Source organism: Lingula anatina, chromosome 4 (assembly GCF_051362555.1).
Source record: "Lingula anatina isolate TDL-2025a chromosome 4, LinAna3.0, whole genome shotgun sequence".
In the NCBI taxonomy this organism is placed as follows: Eukaryota; Metazoa; Brachiopoda; class Lingulata; order Lingulida; family Lingulidae; genus Lingula; species Lingula anatina.
In genome coordinates, this window is record NC_141770.1 from 27,398,250 (window position 1) to 27,416,034 (window position 17,785).

General features: G+C 34.9%; 3 protein-coding genes across 4 annotated transcripts; 1 reads left to right on the forward strand and 2 right to left on the reverse strand.

The window, feature by feature from the left end:
* Window positions 1-76: 76 nt before the first annotated feature.
* On the reverse strand, window positions 77-1,995 carry LOC106177827 (uncharacterized). Its single transcript, XM_013560725.2, has 3 exons — window positions 1,815-1,995; window positions 1,402-1,468; window positions 77-993 (listed from the first exon to the last, which is right to left on the reverse strand). The coding sequence occupies exons 1-3, from the start codon at window positions 1,947-1,949 to the stop codon at window positions 905-907; spliced, it is 291 nt and encodes a 96-aa protein (XP_013416179.2). The 5' UTR covers window positions 1,950-1,995; the 3' UTR covers window positions 77-904.
* A 34-nt stretch (window positions 1,996-2,029) lies between these two features.
* LOC106177813 (F-box only protein 15) lies at window positions 2,030-11,481 on the forward strand. Its single transcript, XM_087010434.1, has 15 exons — window positions 2,030-2,330; window positions 2,538-2,732; window positions 3,048-3,152; window positions 3,487-3,597; window positions 4,178-4,270; window positions 4,656-4,865; window positions 5,338-5,476; window positions 5,789-5,871; window positions 6,266-6,321; window positions 6,783-6,881; window positions 7,359-7,474; window positions 8,229-8,290; window positions 8,814-8,851; window positions 9,253-9,332; window positions 9,857-11,481. The coding sequence occupies exons 1-15, from the start codon at window positions 2,203-2,205 to the stop codon at window positions 9,944-9,946; spliced, it is 1,605 nt and encodes a 534-aa protein (XP_086866560.1). The 5' UTR covers window positions 2,030-2,202; the 3' UTR covers window positions 9,947-11,481.
* Window positions 10,943-17,680, reverse strand: LOC106177826 (NADH dehydrogenase [ubiquinone] 1 beta subcomplex subunit 9). 2 transcript variants are annotated; one of them, XM_013560724.3, is made up of 4 exons: window positions 17,491-17,680; window positions 16,551-16,693; window positions 15,729-15,790; window positions 10,943-11,481 (listed from the first exon to the last, which is right to left on the reverse strand). In XM_013560724.3, exons 1-4 carry the CDS (start codon window positions 17,586-17,588, stop codon window positions 11,347-11,349), a joined length of 438 nt encoding a protein of 145 aa, XP_013416178.1. In that variant the 5' UTR covers window positions 17,589-17,680; the 3' UTR covers window positions 10,943-11,346. The 2 variants fall into 2 exon arrangements, with proteins under 2 accessions (XP_013416178.1, XP_086866563.1); XM_087010437.1 differs by lacking the exon at window positions 10,943-11,481 and adding an exon at window positions 12,048-12,315.
* Between the last annotated feature and the right edge of the window lie 105 nt (window positions 17,681-17,785).

Genomic DNA, 17,785 nt, shown 5'->3' on the forward strand with positions numbered 1-17,785 from the left:
ATCAGCATTTCCTTGTCTTAAATTGTGTTGGAAGCAAAAAAACACAAAGAAAAGAGGAACTGCAACTTTAAACAAATTTCAGTGCAAAACTACTTTATTTTTCCATTAAAACAATTGAATTCCAAAACAGTACAAAGACTGCAGTGAATGGGAATTCATCAATAAAATAAAACAATAATTTACCAATTGACCATCACTGATTCTTAAAAATACTATAAATAAAAGCTTAAAATTAAATTTACATATTAAAAATGTACTTTCAATATAAACTCTAGATCAAGGCAAATTCCAATTTGAAGACTTCTTCCTGTAATCGTCTGTTCTCACATTGAAGCCAAAGTAAAATACACACTAAACACTACAGTCACTTCTAGTTGGTGCACAGACAAAGTGTAGGCCTTCTCTCCAGTTATTGTATAATTTTTTATAAGTCACAATACTACATGATTCAGTTTTTTTAAAAATTAAAATATAAAATCAGAAATGTTGAGGCAATTTTTTTTAAACAAAAGGAATGTTCAGCAATAACACGACAGAATTTGGATAAAACTGAGTTGAGATGTGCAAGAAAATTTCTGTAATTTCCCTGAAAAAAATATCTACACTAACAAGTGAGGCTGAGCCTTTCTGCTGATTGTCTAGAAATTAGTTCTGGTAATTCATCTGAGACATTCAAACTTGTCTTTTTCCCTGTCATTTCCTGACAAACCCAATTTCATGTAGTAGTTTTAAGCAAGTGTTAAAGTTGTGAGTAACATCCTCACTTCCTCAGTATAAAAACCTTGATGCAAGCACTAGTAGAAAAGCCTACAGTTTAAAATCCTCCCATATCATGTGACACGCTTGTGTTTCAGTCTATAAAGTACTAGTATTTGGTAACGTCCTATCAGATTTGATTCTTCCTTCACTTTTCACCATCCTCCATTCCTGCCTGTGTCATCAGATCTGCAATGTTTTTCTCTAAGTCATCAATGCGATGGCCCATGTCATCTAGTGCACTCAGTTAAGAAATCATTATCAATAATTTCAAAATGCGACTCTGTGCCAAGCTCTTAGACTATTGGAGATAATCAACCTTAATATGAAAATATCATTAAATATGCATGAAGGGAACAACTCCTCAGTAATTAAAGGAAATTATTTCCTTATTAAATTGCCTTAATTCCAAAACACAATACCATGAATGATACATAAGAACTGACATTAAATTGCTTTTTTTTTGTAACATATAATTATCAGTAGCAGTTTTTGACACAAAACAAATAAATCCAGCAGGCAATACAACAACCAAAATTAATCTATTGGTCTTCAGAACTAAAAATTTAATCTCAGGGATGGTTTCTTCATTTCACCCCAAAATTTAAGGAATCAAAGAAGTACATTTGTTGTGTTAAAGGATATTCCTTGTGATGATTTGATCTGACATGTTCTGGAATTTGTCTTGCATCTGCTGGAGGACATTTTGTACCTAAAAGTAAAAAATGTACAAAATATTGTTTGAAAATGTTTCATTACACTTGCAGTTTCACAAATTCTGATTTGGCCAAAACAAAACATAGTAAGTGAGGACAGTGCTTTAAAATAATGAATAATGTTCAAAATCATACAAAACCTAACGAATGCACACTTTGTAACTGAACTTTTATTGATTATTGACGTCGCCCCATTAGGCTTTAGACTAATGTCATTGTCACCAACTTTATAATTGTCGCCAAGAAATGACATCGCACTCTTCGCTTTTATAAGGTAACAGTCACTCCAAATTTGAGCCCAATAAATTCTTCTTGGAAAAAACTTTTCATGTGGATACTTACAAATGTTGTAAGATCCTGTATGCTCTTAGGATCAGCGCTGTTTGAGATGTAGTCTGATTTCACCACGTCCGCCATTCTTCGTTCGTTCTGTTGCAGTGACGCGCTGCAGGTGCGCATGACAGTTGACCTTGACATTTTAAAACAAACAATTTGGGTTTGTGTGGTTATCGGGAAAATACTGATAAAAGTTTGATAAAGGGTTTATTAACCATCGTTTTTCTTATCTCAAATTCAAAAATATGATTGTTCTCGTATTTATTCGCCATATCAGGAAATAGGTCATTTTAGCGGAAGTGATGACCTAGTTAGCGGCATATTTGTTTGTAAGCAAATTCTTGATGTGAGAACTGCTGTTTATGTGGGATCGAATAATAATTTAACCAACGTAATGGCAACAGCCAGACATAAGGATCAGTTAAAGAGCTATCTAGCATCGCACAGAAGTCCGGGGAAGGTGGTTGCTGATAGCAAGTCTGTCGGAAACGCAGGGAAAAAGTCCAAAATTGAAAATGACAGGTGAATATTTTAATTCACAGTGTACATGTACCTGCTTGAAAGTTAGTTCCGAAAAAATTAAAAGAATAATAATGATAATGGCTTTTTGGGCCCTTTAATATCCCAGATAATATTTACACCATTTTTATTCATAAACAAATCAAAACATTTCAAAATATAGTTTATAATATATTTTATTTATTTGTTATTATTTATATACTTTTACAGACCCTCATCAGGAGGTGACGTAAATAATATAACCAGAAAATTCACGAAATCTGTTAACGTATCCTCGGGACCAAGTTCTCCAGCATCAAAACCCCAAGACAGGAAAGTAGCAACAAGACACCCACACATTAAAACTGCAACCAGTGTCACAAGAAGAGGGAATTCAGTCAAACCTGGCAAAGTTTCTATCAACGAGTAAGAAGGTTTTATTTGGTTTAAGATGTTTTAATGTAATGAGAAAGATTTCAGAACATTTAAACTTTGCCATTGGGTTAAAAGTCATACTTAGATTATATGTAAAAAAAAATGTTTCGTTATGGTTTCTTAGCCTACATTATTTGTATCTTTGTATTTGTTCTAGCATCATCAAAGAATTTTTTCAACTTTTTAATTATCTTTGTTGCTAGCACACCATTGAATTTTTGTTTTTTCCCCACGTTAAATATGTATACAATGTATAAGTCAATTTTAGACCTATTTTAGCTTTTAATAAATGTTTTTTTATTTTAGCCTCCCAGATGAAGTTTTACTTCAAGTATTTTCAGAGCTTGGAGCAAGTGACTTGCTGACGTCTGCCAGAGTGTGTACAAGATGGAAGACCCTTGCAAATGACAAGTTAGTCAAAAGTTCTTTAATTGGGCAGTATTTCTAGTTATTGGGCGGTAGTTTTCTGCCCCATTAAAGATGAATTCCCTTTCATAATATCTGTTTCCCCTTGCTCTCAAATTTTTTTCTCATATATCCATTGGAGTTAAAATCAGAAATTCCAAAAAAGTTTGAGTGAGGAATAGATGTTATTTGGTGTAAATACTGTCGGGAAGTCCTACTTTATTCATGACTTTGTTTGTTTATTAATTTCTAAATTTTATTTACTTTTGTAAATTGGAAACTTCTTTGTTAAATTGTATTTGTATGAATGAATTAACAGACAACATTTTTTTTATTTCAGTAAACTGTGGCAACAGATGTTTAAACTGTATGCAGTGAAGGTGAAAGGACCCCTGCCAGAGATACCACAACACCCCCCAACTGCCTTCTGGAAGAAACACTGTATTGACAGGTACAAATAACTTAAATAACCTTACAGTTGTTAAAGTTAAAGATTAACACTGCCAGGATACCACAACACCCATCCACATCCTTCTGTATTACCAGGTACAAATAATGTACTAAATAATGGAACAGTTATAAAATATCAAGATTAACACCAGGTTTGTATGAGCCTTAGACTGCATTCCCATAATCTTAGTCTGTACTAGAAGGATCGATCTATATCGGCCAAGATTTTCACTAAGACCAAGTCAGTTTAATCAGCTTAATTGTCTGGCACTCCCCCTGGCATAGCAACATGATTACCTTCATAGACCACAAAGTTTTCCCAACTTTACCCAAGGATTTTAAGTGAAGAGAGGCGTGCCAGACATTTAAGCTGCTTAAACTGAATGCAATTTAGTGAGTATCCCCAAAGAGTTACATCAATCCAGCTAGTACGTGTGCTAGATTTATGGGAACGCTCACTTAGTGTTTTCTTTTGTCAAAAGGTGGTGACACTTGTTAAAGCCAGATTCACATTGTGGCGGTGAGAAACTTTTATTATTTGAAAAGAAAAACTTTTATACAAAATGCTAACTTTATTTCAGGTGTTCTAATCATAGAAATTCAAGGGCACTGGCATTACTGAAGAAGCAGAGTCCATTTACATGTTTGCCAATGAAAACCAAAGAAGCACTTCAGTGAGTAAATGATCACAATTATCTTTTCTCTCGCTCTTCAAGAGTTGCGTTATTTGGTAAACCTGCTACACCTAAGGATAAAAATGTTTGCAATACATGGCAGTCGCACTTTTACTCAGTACATGTACACAAACTCCAGGTACAGAAGAGTTCCCACTGTCATGCACATCATACTCTTCTTTAGAATCATTAAATTTCAAGGAAAATGTTATGATTGGGGTGCTTGGCATTGAAAATGTGAAAATTAAAATCCATTTTTTTAATTGGTTAATTAAATAAGTAAGTAGGTACCATTTTGCGTGGGCACATGGATATTCATGTGAACACACACAAAACAAGTCATTAAGTTTTCACACTCAAGTATTTCCTGTCTCCATGGTTACAGGAGGGCTGGTGTCAGGTGGCATCTAGTTCTGACAGACAGCAGTAGCGTAGAACACACTTTGGTCTGCCGCGATGTCCTCTACTTCCCTATGTCTGTGACCTTGAGGTGGTATGACCTCCAGATGCCCTCTCTGGCCAGCATCAGGAAATTAGCAATTTATGCTGTGAATCCAGTCTTTTTCAATGACAAGGGAGAACCCTACAAGAACAGGTAATGGTAATAAGCTTGAATATACTTTTTAGATATTCTGTTTTTGAAATGAAATAGATGCAAGTGATATTTTTGGTTCTTTTTTTTTTTAACGAGAAGTGTTAAATCCAATACTGTGTTGCATGCAGTGTTGTTTAATTTTGTTTTATGAGATTTAAATTAAATAGTGTCAGTGGGATATAAATTTAAGATTAAAAGAAGTAAAGAGTTTGTGGCCAACTGCAGTAATTTTCTGACATTACCATGAATTTTGCATGGGGGCCGTAGCAATAGTCCGAAGGTTCAATAGTCCGAAGGTTCATTGGTCCGAATATTCACTATAGAACCTTCGGACCAATGAACCCTTGATTAAAAAATCGATGAAAATGTTACCACTTCTCGGACCAATGAACCTTCGGACTATCGAGACACCCCCCTTTGCATGAACCAATACACAGCAATGCCATTATTTTTGACTTCTCGTTCATTGTAGTCCCTGCCAGAGATCTCTACTTAAAGAAATGCCATTCGAATGGAGGAAATTGTCTTCTAGATTAACTGTAGATGGCGCTGATGACCAAGTCCTTGTTCACTGCTTGTCTGATTTAGGGATACTGCTGGCAAGATGGAAGGTTTGGGAGTTTATTATGTTGCCATGACTACAAAAAACAGAACATAAGCCGATAATTGGAAAATTTTTCTCGACATTTTTTTAAAAATATTTTTTTCTAAGTTGGACAGCAGTAAGCACACGATTTTGTCTTTTAAATTATATCTTGTTTCATAAATTAATTTGACTTGAGCTGATTATTAAAATACATCAAGCTGACATATAACACATACACAATTTTGAAAAATATTACACGTATAAAAGTTCAGAAATTGAAAAAAAATGTGTCAAGTGACACCTATTCAAGATACAGCCCTTTTTTTTCATATTTTAGGGGGATGGTGAGTTGGCATTTATTGCTGTGTCTCTTCATTCCAACATGTTAGTACAGAGGTGCCTTAAAGGAACAACAGACAGGTATGGAAAATATTGTATAATATTGTAATTCTTATTAATTTAATTTAATTTAATTTTTTATTGTGAAATTTGATAAGAAGGACATTTACTGACTGGGTTGTATCATTTGTAAAGGAAATGCATATACAACTGAATGATATATGATGATAATAATGATATTTCTATTTAGTCAGAGGTTGAATCTGTTAAAAGTGATAATAGTCTTAACAGTTTGTAGTTTGCAGAAATAAAGTTATTAACATAAATTTAATCTGGGACAAAGCAGTTGCTTAGAATATGTGACATATAATTACAAATTTAATAATTAACATGTATTTATTAATCCTGCCTAATTGGTGATCTTTCAATACTTAATTGCTGGTTTATAATTCTGAGATCATGAATTTTCCTTCAGCGCCTACCTCCCCACCCCACACAAGATTGTAAAGGATGATGTTGACTCTCAGTATGGTGAGGTGGATGTTGTAATGTGAAGACCTGGTTTATTAATTTTCTTTGAAATGCTTACTGACTCAGAGCCTTGTTTAATTATTACTTACAGTAACTAAGATGGTCACAGAAAGAAAAGACAGAGCATATTATCACTGATTCACTGTAACAAATGTTTACCTGTTTAAAAAGCTAGGCGCATGCATTCAAAATTGTAAAATTTAACGTTTATTTAAATTGTTTTCAATTTTTTTTTTATTTTAACATATTGAGGTTAGCATGTTTTGAATTATTTTGTTATGAAAGCAAGTTACTGTTAAGACAAGATATAAACAGAATTGATCATTATATTTTCCAAAATATTATTTAGATGTTATATAATTGCCAGTGAAATAACAGAGTCAAGAAAATCAGTTTTGCCATTGTGTTAATTTTATATTACTATATTTTGTAATTTATATAATTTGTTTATATGTTGTTAGGTCTCCATGGTTACTCATGTACAGTAGAGCTACGTAATTTCAGAAATAGCTACTGGAGTCAACAATTTCAACATTTACACTGCAAGAGAGAACACATGGGTGAGTGGGTTATTATTAAAAAAAAAACATTTTTCAATGGCAATATTTGCCTTAATTCAATAATATTTCTCCATTTTTTAAAAATTAAAAAAAGTACTCAGGTAGATGCCATCCCAAAATATTTTTGTAGCACCCCATTGTGAATTTTTTTCTTTAAATATGGTGCACAAGACTTTGTTAATTTACTCTCCAGCTAGAGAGAATTCCAGAACCCCAAAACAGTTTTTATTTACTAACAAATCAATGAATAATCATTATATCATTATGTATTCTATTGCTAATTGATATTTACATTATGATCATACTTCTCAGCTGAAATTCTAGGTGGTACGTAGGTGTGGCATGTGCGTGATTAATGAAAACAATCGATTTATGGTAGCATAATTTAATAAGAATTATGAGGATGTCAGTAATAACCATATATAAATAATGATTTTGAATAACTTAATTTTAATGGTTAATATGTTTCCTATCCAGGTGGTGGTTTTGCTGTGCTGTGTGCAATCCGTCCAGACTTCACCTCTGATCATGTGCCAATAGATAAGAAACTCAATCTGCCATGGAAAACTGATCTTTTCAAAAACATTGTGCAGGTAAAATAACAAAAAAAGGCCTCTGTAGAGTTTCTGAAATTGCTGCATAAAAAACCTCATATTTGTGACATATTGAGTGATTTTACACATATTTTTGTATTATTGTTTTACTGAACCTACAAAGTAATCTAGCCAAAATGACATTGTAACCTGATCACCAGGGGACCATTCCCACAGATATTTGGATCTATCTATCTCCCTGGGGAGTCTCACTAAATTGCTGTCAAACTAACTGCCTAAACGTCTGTCATGCCTAGTAAAACTGTTAGGGGGTAATTATCTTTACCCCTAGCTGATTCGGTAGGCATGACAGACATTTAAGCCTCTTGAGCTGATAGCAATTTAGCGTGAACCCCCAGTGAGTTAGGTTGATCCAGATGGATCGATCTAAATATGGGAACCCAGTCCAGGACTTCTGATGATGGATCATGTTTAGAAGTCCTATAAAAAAATAGAAAAAAAACTTGACAATTCTGTTGTCTCAACTAGATGTTTCTATAAACATACAAAGTTAAATGTTTCTGAATATATACGTCTCGAGTTTGTGAAAATATAATAATAATTTCTTGAATTCTGTAAATGTGACAAACTTCTCAAAAATTTCTCTTGATGCTTTCCAGAAGTGGATTTTTGTGGCTTCTTTTCTCTTGATGTGTTCAGTTTGTATAATTTACATTATTATAATTCTGAATCAAAATAAAAAGTGGTTTATGTCCTATTCATTTATACTCGGACAACTGTGTGTTCTTTTCAGGACGTTTGCGTCTTAGATTTGACATTACTTGATGAAAGAAAAGACCCGATGTGGTGTATCAGGTAAGGTAATGACTTGGATCATAGCAATAGGGGAAAAATATCAATGTTTCAGATACATAATTTTGGAATTATTAAAATACATGCCTGTGTAGCATTTTGGTGCTTTTACTGTATTGTATATAACTATAATAGTTTGCTTTACAATTGTGTTTCTACCACTCAGTAGGAATGTTGTAAGAGTTACTTAAATAAATAACAGTATCTGTAAAATTCAAAATTTTCCCCATTGAAACGACTTGTCGAGTCTTTACCATAAACTAAATTTTAATATTTCTAAATTATTTATTAATAGGTGATTCAAGATGGTTCAGTGCTGTAATTAAAATGAAGACATTTTGACAATAAAATTATTTTAGTATTTTATAAATTATTCCTGGGAGTTAATTTTTAAAAGAAAATTTGCCAACACATAGCCAGATTTAACTAATTCTTTGACAAGTGGAATTTCAATATTACGCCAGTAAGAAATCCAAAGTCAGCTGTACTGAGCTTATCCCAATACTCTGCCTTTGTTATCTTTCAGCTCACCAGTGGCAGTACATCAACCAAAACATAGTATGGGTAAGTCTTTACACAGTGGCTTCAGTTTTGGGATTTTCAAAAATCATTTAGTCCTGAGAACAAGAAGTTTAATCTTATATCCAGTTCAAAATAGGGTAATTACTAGTCCAAGGGCCATATATGGTGACCCACTACAAAGCTTGCTGTCTAATCTGCTAATAGACACTGAATAGATATCCCGTGGGGAAGCATTCAAGTGGGTCGGCCATATTTGACCCTCAGACTAGTTAGTCCCCTGTTCTGAATGAGGCCTTAGATCTTATTTTTGGCCAGTGTATTATGAACCCTACATCCAAATTAAGTTGTATGTTGGATGCGCCACTCTCCAGCTATTACTTTAACCTTCCATCTTATTTCATGAATACCACCCTTACAATATTGAAAAATCATGTTCTTTTCAGTGAATTACGACTATGGGGGCGACATGTACCACATTGCCTATGCTGATAACAGAGGCAGAGTAACACTGCAGTTAATATGGGTATGTTGTCTAGACATAAAAAAACAAGGAGAAATAAGGTTTCTACATACATTTACATTACCAGTATGTAGAAGGTTGAAACAGTAATATAGAGTTATCATACATATAATTTTATAAGTATTTCAATGTGCTGCATAATATGTATGTGCATAGTGGTAAGGATTTGTTATAGTGTGCACTGCTTCATACACACTGTTCATGGTACATATTCATTATATACTGTCTCAAACAATCTCAAAGTGAAAGTAAAGTTCAGTTCTTATGTGTTGCACTCCTCATACATCTCAGCACTTCTTACATTGGAGACCTGGTCAGACTAGGTGTTTACACTCTCACCTTCCTGGGGAGGAGACAGTCTGTCATGCACCCCCTCCCCCTCTATCCTTCCCCCCTCTCTCTCTCTTTTTAATGGATTGATTGACTTTCTATATTATCTATATAATTTAATTAATTAATTATAAATAAATTTAATAGAAGAATGGATTGTTTCAGTTAAACTGATCAGAAACTTGTCTGTTTTTAAGGAACCAGAGAGAGAGCAGCTGATAATAACCTGTTTGGAACTGTCTCTCTCTTCTCAAGCCATCAATCATTGGTTTGGAACAAGTTATTGACACCTTTTCCATAGCAGACTTACGCATCCAGCAGGGTCTAGAAACGTGTTGTCTGGCATCAAATACCGCTACAAGACACAGGACTGTGGATGGTTCAAATACCAGCAGAAGATTCATGGAAGACAAAGGTCTATGCCATCTGTACAAGTTCTGTGGCCAGCTACTGTGTGCATAAGGCCTTTTACAGGCCCAGAGGTACGCTTCAAAGTACACTTAATTTGACCTGTCCTCTCTGAGAGACCAGCCTGGATATTCAGACAGTCTGTTACTGGAGTGGAGCCCACGCAAATAACACAGTCAGTGACGAAGCAAGCTCAAGTATGAGAAGGTGTGAAAGTGTGCAAAATCTTCTGAAGTGTAATTGTCATTAAGCTGGCCTCTCAAAATAGTGGACTGGTCCAGTTTTGATTTGAAAAGGGCCGTAACTCAGTGGGCCCCCGAGGTACTACTAGTCCAAATCCTAGTTGAGCCAGCCTGACCATGACATCTCTGGACAGTGGCAAAATAACAGCTAAAATTGTCAGGAGTCTGGTTGGACGTGTCACTTTGAAAAACTGTTTTCACCTAAATGCTTATGTTCACTTGTCACAGACTGGGGGCCAACACAGACAACTGCAATATCGACTTTTGAAATGTACCTTTTTTATGTTGGGTTCTGGGAGATAACAGACAGTATCTCTTTTATATATATATATATATATATATATATATATATATATATATATATATAGGTGTACTGTCCACATGATGTCTTGAAGTTCAAGGCTAGATTACTATGAAGGTCAAGGTCAGATGACTATTAAGAAATGGCCCCATGTGATAGATAAACAGGGACTTCATTTAATGTTTGTTAATAGCTGTCAGTGCAAGATAATCTGTGATATTTTCTTTTAATTTTTCTTTTATCATCAAATTCTGTCTACATATAAAAGATAGTTGAATTACTTTTCACCATTGTATTTTGAATAAATAAAAGTGAAAAACAAACAACCATGGTTTAACTAGTGTTTTTTGTCCTCCATTTTTATTTACACCTAAAACACCAACTTTGTTTTGAACAACTAACAACTGAAACAAGCAAGGCTTAGTAGCAAATTTTTCAACACATTCTTTTTCAACTTAGCTCTTCATCTCATTCCACCTGTGAGTGCCTTCCAAGTGATAGAAACCAAATCTTTAAAAACCTTACTAAGGAGTAACTCAATGTGCATACGTATAAATTGCAATCAACTATGTTAAAAGATGAGTTTTTCATCTTCTTTATGCACTCCTGTACTTGTCACTGCAATTCATCTGTAAAACCAATCCAACTCAATAAAACGGTGGATGGTTTAGATTAAAGGCCATGTTATGTATCGGGTAGTGCACCAAAAGCCAGTTTCATCTGCTCTTCATAAGTTTTACTTTGCATATTCTTTAACGCTGGTTCCATATTTATTTTCCCAGTATTCTAAGACATCCTTCTTCAATTGCTCTCGTTTAGCAAAATACTTTGGGTATGCCGCCTTCTCCTCTTCTGCCCATTCATCCAGCAACTGCAATGAAGGATTGTACTCATTACTTACAGTCTAATATCCAAGTAGGTTCAATAAACATAATCTGTCATTCTTTGCTAGTGATTACAAAATGTTGAATTTGACCGAAAATTTCAAACTTTCTCTGGGAAGCTGTTATTTTGCGATGTGATAGCTACACCATCACACTTTATCATTTCATAAAAAGGGAAACAGCAGCTGCCCTTTTTAGGGCACACAGGAGAGTTGCACAGCTATACCCACTAAATCCAAGACGCGTTACCCTGGGTAATATCTTTTGCACAAACTAATGAAAGTCTAATGGAATGTTTTCAGTTTTAGTTTAAATCATAAGGGGGTGTTGTCTCAATGCTTCAAAACTGGGTTTGAAGAATTAAATCCACATTTCATAATTAATAAAAATAGTGAATATGTGGGTCACGGTAACGTTATTGACGCGGGTACAAAATCTTTTTATAATCATGTAAATAATAACAATATTTTTGCTATTATCCATACACACTTCAATCATGAGGGGCACACCACTTTCACATGCTTTTAAAATGGAATTGACAAACACAGAGGAATAATGCACATATTTTATTTACTGTAACTCTGTCACATGGGACACACACTGAACAAAGTTGATCTAAAGAATGTTCCAGATTGTAGTTTTTTATCTGAATTATTATTTTTTTATTATTATTTTAACACAATAAAGTTCAGTTAAATACAAAATTTAACAAAATGAAGTTCAGTGTAACACAAAGTTCATAATTGTAACATTCTTCCTGACATATGTGGACCAATGGTGATATCTGTTCTGTGCTCACTAAGGCATCCACTCTTGGGATTCTGAAAAAAAATCACACAAAGAATCTGTTAACTTTGATAACGAACAATGGATAACCTAAGATCACAAATAGTTTATTGCTTATTCAAACAAAATACAGTGCATTATGAGTGGCAAACACGCATTACTGAGACACATTTTCTTCACCCATTTTCGGTGCTTCATTGCGTAACGCAAGTGTTGCGAGTAATCCATTATTGCTGTTTTTACAGACGGTTAAATTTTAAACGCACGGAATAGAGTGTAGCAGCTTAATTTAAGACAAAACTAAAAAAAAGTAATTCAATTTCGATGATTGAGTTTTCGAGAACAAGAGAACATGAATACGGTATCACCGCGTCACCATGTTCAATATGACTTTTAGTCCCCCATGTGACACAGACGCAAAACGAAAGTTCAGACGAAGTCACCCTACTTATAGAATGGTAAAAATCAATCGGTACACAAATATGTTGAAACAATTGAAGAAAAATGAAACGGAACTCATTATTTCTCACCTTCATACAAAGAAGATCCCTATAAACAATCCTGTGGCGGTTAAATCGAGGGAATTACACCTGTGCCCTGCATCCCATCTCGACAGCGTCACTGACATGACATGTTATCAGAATGGGATACGCGCCAGTTTGAGCTGGTTTTTCAGTGTGCAAAAGAAGCCATTCATGTGTAAGACGTCATCAGTTAGTGAGTATGGAAGAAGATCGCTATCGATGTATAATTTTCACGCGGCATTTTAAAGTTGTCTGATAAAAATCGATCTTGAAGTTTCAGCGTTGCGAACGTCACATTGGGACGCGGTGAAGAAAAATCGACCTTGCTGAGCAATAAATGTGAAATTCTTAAGAAAACTGATATTATCATGGACTTCGTGACACAAACTAACCGACATAGTACTTTGGACGATTGAACAGTTTTAATACGGAAAGATAGGATTAGATGAAATTTTCATCGGGGTGGGACACCGCATGTATCGTAAGTTAAGCTAATTTTGTGATCATTTTTCAGTGACTTCAAATAAATTTTTATTTAAATAACAATTTGCACATTCTGTTTATTATATCTTCTTGCAGTAGATGTATTTCCTGCTTCAATAATCCATTCAAACCCTAAACAAACTGTTCTTAAATAGAGGTAGGGTCAAAATTCCACAAAAAAGGACACCATTTTGAGGGTAATTTCGATATATTTTCTGCTTTTTCTCTTTTTTTGCTTTTATAACAACATCCTCCTTGCTCATGCAGCTTCTTTGATTTGTTATTGAAACATACACAACGATTTCATGAGAATTTGGTCGGCTATCTAAATTTAAATTACATTCTTGTTATGGTCCCCCCGCAGTGCACCACTAGCAAAGAATGACTGAAATGAAAAACACAAGTGGAAGAAAATCTTCCAAGACAATTTGATATACATCAATTTAGAGGACAATGGAAATATACTAAATTAAGAAAAGTTATTAATTAAGATTTAATTTATTATAATGAAGTCACAAATATTTATTAACTATTTCTGGAATTTTTCATCTGTTAACTTATAATTTCGTTCATCACTTGATAAAATATGGTTCTGTATAATTTTGCTGCAGCCCAAGCAGAACATGAGCCTATCTTTCTCTCTTTTATCTAATTATTTCCTTAGGGGTGAGGAAATGTCGGATCCAAAGTGTGGGGATTTTGCACCAAGAAAACAACAACATTATTATTATTTTATTTTATTTTTTTTTTTTTTGGGGGGGGGGGAGCTTACCAAGCATACAATGAATTACTTTTTATTTTCTAACTGATACTCCAGATTCAAAAAGAAATTTCACATTTCTTCCAATCCACATACTAATGTCCGATGCATTTTTCCATTTAAAAGACATTTTCAAAAAATAAGATTTTCGTTAAAACAAGGTTTACTGTGCTTGTTAAACAACTTATCAATTGTGACTGGCCACATGGCTCTTTGTATCTTTGATGCAACCACAGCAGAATATGAGTGGTAACCCATTAAGCTCTTCATGACATGAAACTGCCCTTGAAGTTGTCATTACAGGACCCCGTTCACAAAAGTCTCAACACAGCCTACTACACTTGTTACATTTGGGCTTAGATCTGACTGCTATTAATTATTGGTTAGCCTGCTACACTTGTTACATTTGGACTTAGATCTGACTGCTATTAAATATTGGTTAGCCTACTACACTTGTAACATTTGGACTTAGATCTGACTGCTATTAAATATTGGTTAGCCTACTACACTTGCTACATTTGGACTTAGATCTGACTGTTATTAAATATTGGTTAGCCTACTACACTTGCTACATTTGGGCTTAGATCTGACTGCTATTAAATATTGGTAACCCTACTACACTTGTTACATTTGGGCTTAGATCTGACTGCTATTAAATATTGGTTAGCCTACTTCACTTGTTACATTTGGGCTTAGATCTGACTGCTATTAAATATTGGTTAGCCTACTACACTTGCTACATTTGGGCTTAGATCTGACTGCTATTAAATATTGGTTAGCCTACTACACTTGCTACATTTGGGCTTAAATCTGACTGCCATTAAATATTGGTAACCCTACTACACTTATTACATTTGGGCTTAGATCTGACTGCTATTAAATATTGGTTAGCCTACTACACTTGCTACATTTGGGCTTAGATCTGACTGCTATTAAATATTGGTTAGCCTACTACACTTGTTACATTTGGGCTTAGATCTGACTGCTATTAAATATTGGTTAGCCTACTACACTTGTTACATTTGGGCTTAGATCTGACTGCTATTAAATATTGGTTAGACTACTACACTTGTTACATTTGGGCTTAGATCTGACTGCTATTAAATATTGGTTAGCCTACTACACTTGCTACATTTGGGCTTAGATCTGACTGCTATTAACTATTGGTTAGCCTACTACACTTGGACTTGCTACATTTGCGCATTTTTGGAAGAACTAGCCAACAGTTAAGATTGGCAAGTTTGGTACACAGTAAGACCAATGTTGCCACTAACACCCCATTTCCATAGGTTTTTAGATCGATCTATCCTGTGGGAAGTCTCACTAGATTACTGGCAGCGTGGCCGGCTTAAGCGTCTGTCCCGCCTACTAAAAGCTGTAAGGGGGTAATTAACTATGGTGCCTGCTCAGCTGACTGCAACTTAGCGTGAACCCCCAGGGAGTTAGGTTGATCTAAATCTTAATCTCTAGATCGATCTAAATCTCTGGGAAAGCACCCTAAGAGCACAGTTGGGTGTCAAGATGATCATAATTTACTAAAGGGGCTTGGTCACTGACTGATCCAAATATGTCATAGTACACACCGTTTAACATTCTTTGTGAAACAAAATTTAGACAGCAAATCTTTGAAAAGACTCAATTTTAACTGTTCTTTTATGAAACACGCCAAACCATCACTTACAAAATCGGGCGACAAAAGATGTTCATCATTGTTGTAATATGTGCCACCGGGTTCTGCAGGGACTGAAAAATTAAACAAGAACGAGGTGAAACAGCTGGATGACAAGCACACACTACCCTCTCTCTCTTACACAATTTGACAAACACATTCTGAGCCAATTGTAATTTTCAACTCAATGCAATGGAGGACCCATCAAAAATGTAATCAGTATTATAAGCCAATGTCAAACATTTTATACATGTTTATATATGTTTAAACCAGAGTCTGGAACTAACATTTAGCAACGAATGGACAAAACATCAAAGTTACTTGGGAGCAGGTAGAAGACCCTACTCAGTGGCAGATTTAGGGGGGGGGGGGGGGGGGGTGCCAGGGGGTCCTGACCCCCCCTTCTACTTCTGAAAAAAAAAATCACACCAATGGTCCCTTCTTGAAATTACAATTTTGACTAGCTGAATCACAGTGCTAAACCAGACCAAATGGCACTGTTCGCCCTCTAAAATACCAAAAATTTTTCGGGCTCTTTGGTGGGCCCCTAACCCCACAACATTCCTAAAAAACGGACCCCCCCCCCCATGCCTCAGGTTTCACCTCTCACACATATTGGACTTGGCGCTGGACATTATTTGTAACCATACATTAATAAATCATGTGACCAGTCCATCCAGGCCATTACATAGCAAAAAGTGTCAGGTCGACAGCAACATCAGTTAGTTGCTCAGTGCTAGTTCCAGACTTTGATTTATACCTATTTCTCGTTCTTATTCCACTGGATGATTTAAACCATTCACTCATTCTTTAATATCCTTGCAGTTAACTTACATCCTCTTTCTGGATGCCCATCTAACTCTAAAAGATAAAGTTGCCATTTCCTGAGTAAGTTAACTGCAGTCTCCTGATCCTTTATATTCCTGGTCTCCTCAAACATTGCTCTTAGTACAACACATTTATAGCGCATGTCAAGCCTGCAGGAAAGGAAAAAATATAGATATGCCTGACAAAAAAGAAGTCCACATATGATATATTATAAATCATTAGCAAACACAAAATGGTCCATATCTCTACTGAACTTGTAAGTAAAAAAAAAATAATCCTTCTTCTAATCAATTTGAAGTCTAAAAGTTATCAAAAAGTGTTGAAGCTAGGGTAGCACAGGATAACCTTCATCCACTTTAGATATATATATAATGTGCCTTGAGTTAACTGTGACCTGGGGCAGATCTGGGCTCTGTATCTCGAAAGGTTCGCTATGTTGCGCACGTGCGTTAGTGTCTCGATTCCATAACCGATTCTATTACGAGATACGGGGCCATGGAATCGAGACACTTGCGCACGTGAGCAAGATACGGAGCCCAGTACAAGTCTACTGAGTCTATGTATTTTGTTTATTTTATGAAAAGGAAGACGTGGCTAATGTTTCAGATACATATTTCACATATTGAATTGGTACTATATCATATGGGTTTGTTAAATTATGTGGTATAAATTGTAAATTATACCAATTGTACTAGTAATTTTGGTACACAGTCTCTAATGGTATTAAGTGGATCGATCAAATTAAAATAACTCAAAATACCTTTAAGTCAACACATTCCTTTGCGCTCAAATTAAAGTTATAAACACAATGCTCAATTTTGAAAGATAAAAAGCGATCGAGTTTCTGTGTCTTGCAAGGTAGCAAGAGCGCAAAGTGCATGGCTTTCTTCGTACAATTATCCAACTGACAGTATATTTATGTTATGAATTTCGTTCTTCATTTTACCTATTATGATTATCCCTTATAATCCTTCTCATACATGCCCTGTAAAGCCGGCAGACTTCTTGAGCGTGAGTGAGCGCTTTCGTTGCGAAAGTCGACATTTTGCTTCGGCTTCCACAACTCCAATCCGCAGTTAATTGAGCTTGCTCGGTGATTTGATGATATTAGAGCACATAAAAAATACGGTACTGTACTATAAATGTTTATGTTTTTATACAAGTAATATTCAAAACAAACTCAGAATATATTTTACTCCCTGAGATTCGATTTTAAACCAATTGATATTGAAATTTGCTTA